Source organism: Bombus bifarius, unplaced genomic scaffold (genome assembly GCF_011952205.1).
Source record: "Bombus bifarius isolate JDL3187 unplaced genomic scaffold, Bbif_JDL3187 scf7180000009243, whole genome shotgun sequence".
NCBI classification, from domain to species: Eukaryota; Metazoa; Arthropoda; class Insecta; order Hymenoptera; family Apidae; genus Bombus; species Bombus bifarius.
Window position 1 is genome coordinate 661,859 of NW_022884989.1, and position 8,969 is coordinate 670,827.

Consider the following 8,969-nt stretch of genomic DNA (forward strand, 5'->3'; position numbering starts at 1 on the left):
TGACTTTTTTATTCTCAAGTTACTATTTGCATGAAATACTATTTACGAAATTGTACGAAAGGTATAAGTGATTTATACAGATATTTAGGAACGTGTAGAAATGTACAGAAATTTACGAATAGAATATAAGACAATTATAATTTCATGGTTAGTCTGGGCTGGAAGTAAGATTGTAAAAATCAAAGGGGGTAGTAGATAAATTTTAAACTGTTAATATAGCGATGGGTAACGCGATACTTTTAAGAATCTGCGAAGCTATATTGAAATTATACTAAGTTTAATTTAAGTAAAATATTATATATTATCGTTGCATAATATCCAAATGGACAATGAGAAATTTACGCAATTTGTTGTCTTTAAAAAAGCAACATGTGCAAGCATGAAACCGAATGGTAAATGCGAAATTCTGAAATTTGGATGTAATTTGAAATGGACGAGTTTATGATACTGGCAGGATCATTCGCGTGACGTTCTATAACCCGCGAACACGTTCGACAGCGTGAAAAGGAAGCCAGAGGCGATTCGAGCGGCAATTATTTGCAGCTCGATGTTGCTGCTTGATTGGTTCCGTAGGATCGGACGAGGAATTTTAAAAAACAATTTTTAACAGCGTAGCAGAATCGAGTTTAGCAATGTGCAAAACACGATGAGTCTAATGGAAGCTTACACCTCGTAAAAGTTGAATTATAAGAAACATCGGTGTTATGCAATGAAATTCTCGCAGTGTTACAAATTCACACGAAGTGTTGGTAGTGGTATTAGATATTTGCTATGAAAGTTAATACTTTACTATTTATCCTTCTATTCCAGTATAAACTATTTTCTAGTTCTATCATTTTGTCATTTTTAAGTACAGTATTATTTTTATATTTAAAGCAGTACAAGTAACTTAAATTTAATTTACTTTAATTTAAATTTAATTTAATTTAATGTCTAAATCCATAAACGACCGTGTGTACAATCTTACTTATTAATTACTAAACATTCTACTAGTTAACAAAGTTCTTCAAATAATCATTTCATCCCACTAACCTAAAATCTACTGTTGTGTAAACTCGACCGTTTGCAAGATTAAACTCGGTAAGTTCTCAAAGACACTACACTTTCTCACAGAAGAAACCGCAATTCTTATGTAAAGGACGCAAAGGAAAGTGCCGAAACACCTATCGTTTCTCTAATCCCACCACGCCTATTATCTACCCAAGGCTGGCATAGTTTCTCTCCAGTTCTAAAGGTGTATCGAACGCTAGATTAAGCACAGGACCTTGCACGTAACAAAAGAAGCCCGAGGTCACGCAAAAATTTCATAAAATCGCCAAAACTTCCACAGAGCCTATTCTTTTCGATGCATAGCTTCTGTAGCCATCCTGAGCGAGAGGCGATCGCGCCGATCGCTCGAGCGGACCGCATGACATATAAAAGAGCTCGGCTGATTTCGTCGCGATTACAGTAGAACCGAAAGTGTTTCCGTGAGCTGGCGTGTCCCGAACAGTATCCAGCAAAACGATCCAGAACAACGAGAATACTGTTATCTATCCAACATGTATATAATTTAAATTGAAATCTCAAATATTGGAAGAACAACTAGAATGTTAAAATTAGGCTAACATGTATATAATTTAAATTCAAAATTCAAAATTTTAAATTCAAAATTCAAAATTTTAAATTCAGAATTCAAAATTTTAAATTAAAAATTCAAAATTTTAAATTCAAAATTCAAAATTTTAAATTCAAAATTCAAAATTCAAAATTCAAAATTCAAAATTCAAAATTCAAAATTGAAATCGAATAAGCTTTGAAGCCAAAATAAATTTTGGTCATTTCACCAAGAAAATGAGAATCTTCAGAGAGTGGCATACTATTAATGCAGCGTTCTGCATACATGTGTACTCGACGATCATAATTAGTATCACGCAAGCTGATAAATTGCATCATGATGTTTGGGAGAGATATGAATCAAAAAGTATTGAGAAGAAACAAGCTTTCAAAGAAAGCGATGACGAACCATCCTATAGAACGAGCTTTCAGAAGATGTTGATTCCCATAAAAGAACCACGCGTGGATAAGAATTTCCGAATGTTTCGAATGCCTTTGGAGCCAGACGCAGAGATACTGCCGGCTCACTACACAGGTGTCAAGCCTCCCGGAGTTGATCATATGGAACTGAAACACGCAGACTCTCAAATTTCTCAAACCGTTCCCAAAATTGAATCTTTGAAGAAGATTGAACAGGCCGGTAATCAACAAGTGTCTAAAAACCAAGAATCTGCAAGTGTAACTGGTGAAAAAGGATATCAGAAGGCCTCTTCGTTTGAGAAAGCATATAAAGGTGAGAGTTTGAAGAAAAAAGAGAAGACACGATATATTGAAGCTGGTGGAAAGAAGAAAATTCATGAGAATAGGGAAGACAATTCAGGTCAAAGGGCAGAACAGATTGGAAGTAAAAAAGGAGGCAAACATAAAAAGAAGGACAGCAGTCAGGTGGATCACAAGGCAGCTGGTTATCGTAACGTTTATCACAAAGACGAGTATAAGAAGAATCATGATTTTTATGATAATGATGATCATGGCGGTCATTCGAAGGAACACGGAAGATATAAAGAGAAATACGTTGCTATCGAAGGCAAATTCAAGAAGGGTGACGCTCACGATTTCAGCTTCGACGAATCAGAACTTCGTAAGCGGAAAATATCGGGGAACTCCCAAGCTGGTGGAGAAACCAAAGGTCACAAGGCTCGGCGTAGTTACGGTTGATTCTTTAAAAACTACCAGAGATTCGCAAAGCAGGCAAACAGAAACGTTGGTGGGAGGTTTGGCTTCGGTCAAATGAAAGCGCGTTCACTCGCGTGCGCTTTTCACGGAGGCTGAAACTATTTGCGTGCACGGAAAGAGCGTAGATTTTATTTGTTAAAATAAATTGAAAATGTGTTGTGATTCGTTACTGCTTTATGAATATGCCTGCCTTTAATTTATTACACGTTAGTTTACCCCGCAAACATATTGATATTTATAATGCGATAAGTCGATAACTGAGAGAGATTGTATTATATGTGCTAATTAATTGTTTAGGTATTGCGATATATTTGGGTAATTACAACGCAATTTGTAGATCGATATTACTGTGAAGTTTCTTCAACTTTTACAAATTGCTACCTGTTTTGTATGTTAAGGGTGGACCTATATGTTATATACGAATATCTTTTATATTATATTATTGAATATTTCACGTCGTGAGATGTTTCTTTTAATTTGATATATTTATACAATTATCAATGCACGGTTGGTGAACGTATTTAATTTCATCTTCTTCATTCTGGATTTTATGTTTCATATTTAATTAAAAACGCTTTATTCTTGAAGGAAATTTTTTACAAGAAAGACACTCCACGTTTAAAAACACTCGCTTTAAGATGGAAGGAAAATTCGTTTACATTTGTGGAACATATATTTTCGTCCACTTCTCTTCACCTTAACTAGAATAGCAACCTTCCTAGCGATCCAGAATTTCTCATTTCGAGTGTCATTGATTCGACAGGCGAATCAGGAGATCCAAAATACACTCTCGCATTTGCCGCTACTTCATCAGGAACGTATTGTTCAGTTTCCTTTTTTCTTCGCTGCTTTTATTTATATGATGCACGGGATCCTCTCGTTTCACGTGTCAGCAAGCCCCTGATTAATGGATATTAATAATGTAATAAATTGTAATCTTTCGGTGTATCGGATGAAGTGAGAATAAAAGAGAATAATTGATGCAAGCACGTCTATTTTTATATATAGATATATGTACATATATATATATAAATAAATATATATACATATAGCATTGTCTCATTATCTTTATTCGAACATATGATAGTCTACAGTCCTCGTATACCTGTGAATGCTTCTAAACTGAGTAGGCAGGTTTGTTTTCTCTTGGAAGTGTTATTTTTGAAGATTTATAGCGCGTTTGGTTTAGATCGCCATATAATAACAACCACCATATTTTCATGTCTATTGATGGATATTACATAATATGTATTTTTATGCTCCAACTTTTTATATCTTAAAGTTGCTTTCGTTTCGAGCGAGAAAAGAGCTTTCAGTGTTTCAAAAGAATTTTCTACGTGAAATGGAAACAAAAGATCATGTAAATAACGATTTTTTTACCTTCCAATAAACACGAAGTTTATGAAAAAAAACTGCCTAGTTACTCTAGAAGAAATATCTACACAAAATTTCTCTTACTTTATACGTTCAATATTATTCTGTTGAATGACTAACACAAACTTCTCTATCTGAAGAAAGAGACCGGTCGAAGTCAGGAAGGATTTCATTCAAATCCAAACATTTGCCCCTTGTAACGAAAGCAGAATATTCCTAAAGCAACCATTTGCACCTTTAATAAAATCAGAAACATGTAGGTAACTTACGTGAAACAAGCCCGTATCCGGTGACCCATTTAACCATTTCTGTACCTCTATTTCGCTACCCCTTTGCGTTCCTCTATCTTACATACGTTCAGGCGCGAGCGTATGATCCGCGCTGAATGTATATCGTAGCTATACACTTGTCTCTACGATACCTAAGTGCATACGCGTTTGTAGACCGGCAGAAATCTTGATGTGCTAGTGTAGAGTTACGAATTCTCTCAATCTTGTATACGCACACATATACACGCAACACATCAAGACAAAAGTGGCGTGTGCACACGCCACTATACGAACGTATATGTATGCGTGTGTATGTCCATATAAGTCTATGTACGTAACGTATGCGTACGTGTGAGCGCGCGTGCGTATAGATAACCGTATATCAGAGGCGGTGAAACGCGGTGCGAGTAATACATAAATCAGCTGGTCTGCAGGCTGCCATATCATTTCGTACAACGGTCATGAATGAATAGAGCCGTGTGTGAGTTATCGTTTTACCTGCTCTTTCAAAATCTAACGCAGCTCGCGGGTCTTCGGTTTCTCGTACATTTATGTAATTCGCGCGTCACATGTATCGCCAAGCTCGTACACTGTCATTCACAAGTGTGTGAAGTTGCGTATATACGAGCAAATTCCGCAACGAAACATAACACGATTAATAATTTCTTATACATATAATAATAATTCAGCGACACGATAGCCTCGACATCGTATCGAATTAGAAAAGCGAAAAAATTAATCCGCTTGATCACTAATGGTAAACACCATACACGTCGGAGGAGCAAGATTAATACGGTCTTAAAAAATCATATTCGGAGATGATGATGTCGAGTGTTTTTGAGCGCCACCTGGATAATCCGTGTTTACTGTTTATTTCGACGACGATCAAACAACTCGTTGATTTCACGGTTATCGAATTAATTTATGGGATAATATTTTATTATGACATTAATTTATCTTTGGCGTGAGTTTGTCTCGTACTCTCGTTAACCGAAATATACGTACATACGTACATAGATTTTTTGGCTGACGTTTGAAACATCGAACGATTAAGCGAATCGAGATACAATATTATACGTAAGAGGAGGTAAATCCTCCGCGTATATGCGCGTTTCAATCGATTGCAAGTAAGCTAGAAGTAATTTAAAAAATGTAACATAGCGATCGAAGGAAAATGTTATTTTATCGGAAAGGAGCACTGAACGAAATGAAATGGCTGCGTCGCTCTTGAAAATGTATAGTAGTTCCATCCGCAAATGCCTCAGACATGTTTCGAAATACTGTCGAATTGGAAGCAGGAGAGCAACTTTTCATTGTACGGCAAAAAATTTGAAAGTAAAATGCAACGTAAGTGCACTTTTTACTATAGTTGTAGATTTAATCTGCAATGGTTACGTATATAACCTATACAGAAGTACAATTACATCGTTCACACTTACATTTACTTTAATAATTAAAAAGCATTGTACAAATTACTTGTGTATGTATGACTTACCTGTATTTCGTTGAAGAAAATATTCATCGCTTCGATCTTCTTATACACACGTGCAATTTTAAAGCTTCTAATATGAAATTAATGTCGTCCACAAATCCAATATACGTTTCCGCACATTTAATTTTACTGGAATATGTCCGTTCTCTTGATATAATATTCTCTATATTATGTTTCAACTTACATCATGATGTTACATATCGTAGAAATTAGGGCTAATTTTTATATGCGTATGCTTACTATTCTAACCTAGAAATTAATTACAAATTCTATATGTCGTAATTTCACACTTTACAGTATATATTTTATTTACAATACACAATTCGTTAATTTTGTCGATTTGTCTATCTCCTCCTTATCTTATCTACAGTAGTGACCATATAAATAATAACATGTTTCTTCATAATATGAAATAATTATTGCTGCATTCGCATGAGTGACGATTCGTTCAAATAATCAAAATTCAACTGTAATATTTTATTCAAGGTATTACGCATGAATTATGAATTTACTAAAACAACATCCCCGATAACAGTCTAAATCAATAAATCATAACATGTGTAATTTAACATATTACTCAATAAATATTGTACTATTTAATGAAACTCTTCAAACAGACAACCATTTTATGCCAAAAATCCAACAAAAAATTCGAACATTTACAAAAGACCCTACTTATATCTTTAAAAATTCCTGTGTACTTACAAATTGATCAATGGATTTTCAGGATAAACCATTTTTCACAACTCGTTTAGCTCTACCTCCCGATTACGAGAACGTTGCAGATTTCATGTGCGAAGCATACTACAAACACGAACCGGTAGTCATCAACATTGGTCTCGGAGGTACAGAGGCCCCACCTATTTGGAGACGTATGATGCTAGAACAAGTAAAGGCCGGATACTCGATCATCGCTGAGAATCGAGAGAATTGTATAATTGGTGCTGCCCTAAATTGTATAACGGACCATAACGAACAGAAAATGTTATGCAAATTGGCAAGATGCTGCGAGGACGGACCTCTTCGCGATCTTATCGAATTTTTCGCTTTCGTACTCGAAGCACCTAAAGTTTGGGAACGTTTTCCCGTAAGACTTATCTTTGAACAATGCAGTTTAGCAGTAAGTTGTGAGTATCAAGGTTTAGGAATCGCCAGAAGATTGATCCAGGAAAGCTGGCACTTGGCACGCGACTGTGGCTACCGATTGTTCAGACTAGATTGCAATAGCAGGTAATGCACAAAAGCTTTCGTAACGACGTAAGAATGTAAAAGTGTTGAAAACTATCTGGAAATCGATCGGTTAAAATTTAGCTTGTCAGCCAAAAAAAGAAAGCATTTTGCGATATTCGTTGAAAATAGGAAAGCAATAAAAGATACGAAAGTTTCATTCCAACTGTATTAAAATAAAATAACTCGAGCACTACATCAGCAACTATCTTAGACAGAAAATAACTCTCGTTTTTTTATGTACTTAGGATAAGAAGTTGCATTCTTTTCTTAAATGTATAAGTCCATCAACGATCTAATGAAATTCTTTTCGACACAGCTATTGTGCAAAGATAGCCCAAGGTTTTGGATGGTCAATGATCTGGGATATACCATTCGATCAATATGTGAAAAACGGTAAAGTCATCTTCAACCATGTTAAGGAACCACATACTACGTGTCGCGTCTTCGTTGATCGTTTACGATATTGTAAAACCTACTGCCTTCCTTACAAGGATTGTAAAACAACAACATCTGCTCCGTTTCCAGAAAAGTAAAATAAATGTTCTTACATTCTTGCGTTTGTCAATTATTAAAATTGTTAATATTCATCGAAGATGATAATCGATAATCCTCGGCCTTTTTATTTCTAATCCTGCTACGTTCTATGGATTATTTTAGGTTCAATAACGTTTCTTTCTTGACAAATCTCTTAAGTTTGCAGAAAGTATAAAAGACTGATTGTTTGGGATACTTGACTTCTCGTCTTCGGAATTTATAAATATAATTAGAGGAAAGATATTCATTCTCGCTTTAGTCTCCACGAATACGCAGAGTTCGACGGCTCCGGTGCTATAGGTCGTGCGAAAGTTTGCCAATCGAAGAGAATAAAGCGGTGGTAACATTTAAATGAAATTCTCGATATTTGACTTGTAAGCCCCGTCTCGATACGAAGCCGGATTTCGAAGCGCAACTTTTGTGAACGATGGAATTACAAATACCGTACAGAATCGTAGACAGTTTCCAGTCGAGGCGAATTCGGTTGCTAAGTTCGATTCGCGGAATGAAAGCTCGACATTGCGGCACGTCAATTGAACGCGTCTGTCACGACCGCAGGAGAGAAATAATAGTCGTCGAACGTGGCGATTCGTTGTTGTAACGAGGTTCCGCCCGCGGAATGAAACCGATCCGCGACACATAAATCGCGTTCCGTGTATTTTTACTGTCGACAGGTTTGAAAGTGGCCGGCAAATTGCCGACCGAATTGATCTATTGCCGGCTCAGTTGACTCATTTGTAAAACAATTTCAGACAGACGCCCGATCGTCCATTACCGGCTCAGTTATTGCCGGAATTCGGATGCGGCGTCTGCAAACACTAGCCGCCGCTATGATTTAACCATGCGATCGTGGTCGTTTTATGAGATAGGCATTCAATCGATGGAAATCGATTATGTAGAATCATAAATGAGTTGCGCAAAGTGAAATCTACGAAGTATCACGATCGATCTATGAATACGATTTAATCTGTTAACCCGTTTAATTTAATTGCTAATATTTTCGACATTATAATTTCTTAATTTAGAAATCACAGAAATTTTATACGTCAAATCGTTAGAATTTTATCCTTTCATTTCTGTTAAGAATAAATTATATGGTATTTATATTTGCATAGATCACAATTGGCCTTAATTGGGCTCATTGTCCTGCTTAATTCCGTGATGGTGGGAAACTCTTGTTAGCATATTTCACGACACGGTTGTAAAAATCGGAGAAAATCATGTATTTTGCAAGAGAACGTAAGACAAATTTTTGAAGAGCTTCGTAAAATGCTATAATGTACAAAAATCATAGGAAA

General features: G+C 35.9%; 2 protein-coding genes and 1 long non-coding RNA gene across 3 annotated transcripts; 2 read left to right on the forward strand and 1 right to left on the reverse strand.

Annotated features, from left to right (window-relative positions):
• Positions 1-1,772: 1,772 nt before the first annotated feature.
• Positions 1,773-3,745, forward strand: LOC117214787. Its single transcript, XM_033461107.1, has one exon. The coding sequence runs from the start codon at positions 1,834-1,836 to the stop codon at positions 2,752-2,754; it is 921 nt and encodes a 306-aa protein (XP_033316998.1). The 5' UTR covers positions 1,773-1,833; the 3' UTR covers positions 2,755-3,745.
• Positions 3,746-4,737: 992 nt separating this feature from the next.
• Positions 4,738-7,729, forward strand: LOC117214748. The gene is made up of 4 exons (XM_033461054.1): positions 4,738-4,896; positions 5,609-5,762; positions 6,635-7,137; positions 7,454-7,729. The coding sequence occupies exons 2-4, from the start codon at positions 5,628-5,630 to the stop codon at positions 7,668-7,670; spliced, it is 855 nt and encodes a 284-aa protein (XP_033316945.1). The 5' UTR covers positions 4,738-4,896; positions 5,609-5,627; the 3' UTR covers positions 7,671-7,729.
• On the reverse strand, positions 6,051-6,689 carry LOC117214749. Its single transcript, XR_004488932.1, has 2 exons — positions 6,613-6,689; positions 6,051-6,156 (listed from the first exon to the last, which is right to left on the reverse strand). It is a non-coding gene; the product is annotated as an uncharacterized LOC117214749 (long non-coding RNA).
• Positions 7,730-8,969: the final 1,240 nt, after the last annotated feature.

Excerpts from the sequence above, each read along its gene's own strand:
- LOC117214787 (XM_033461107.1), top strand. The coding sequence starts at position 1,834 with ATGAGAATCTTCAGAGAGTGGCATACTATTAATGCAGCGTTCTGCATA.
- LOC117214748 (XM_033461054.1), top strand. The coding sequence starts at position 5,628 with ATGGCTGCGTCGCTCTTGAAAATGTATAGTAGTTCCATCCGCAAATGC. Across the intron at positions 5,763-6,634 it reads ATTTGAAAGTAAAATGCAAC|GATAAACCATTTTTCACAAC; the intron begins GTAAGTGCACTT and ends ATGGATTTTCAG. Across the intron at positions 7,138-7,453 it reads AGACTAGATTGCAATAGCAG|CTATTGTGCAAAGATAGCCC; the intron begins GTAATGCACAAA and ends TTTTCGACACAG.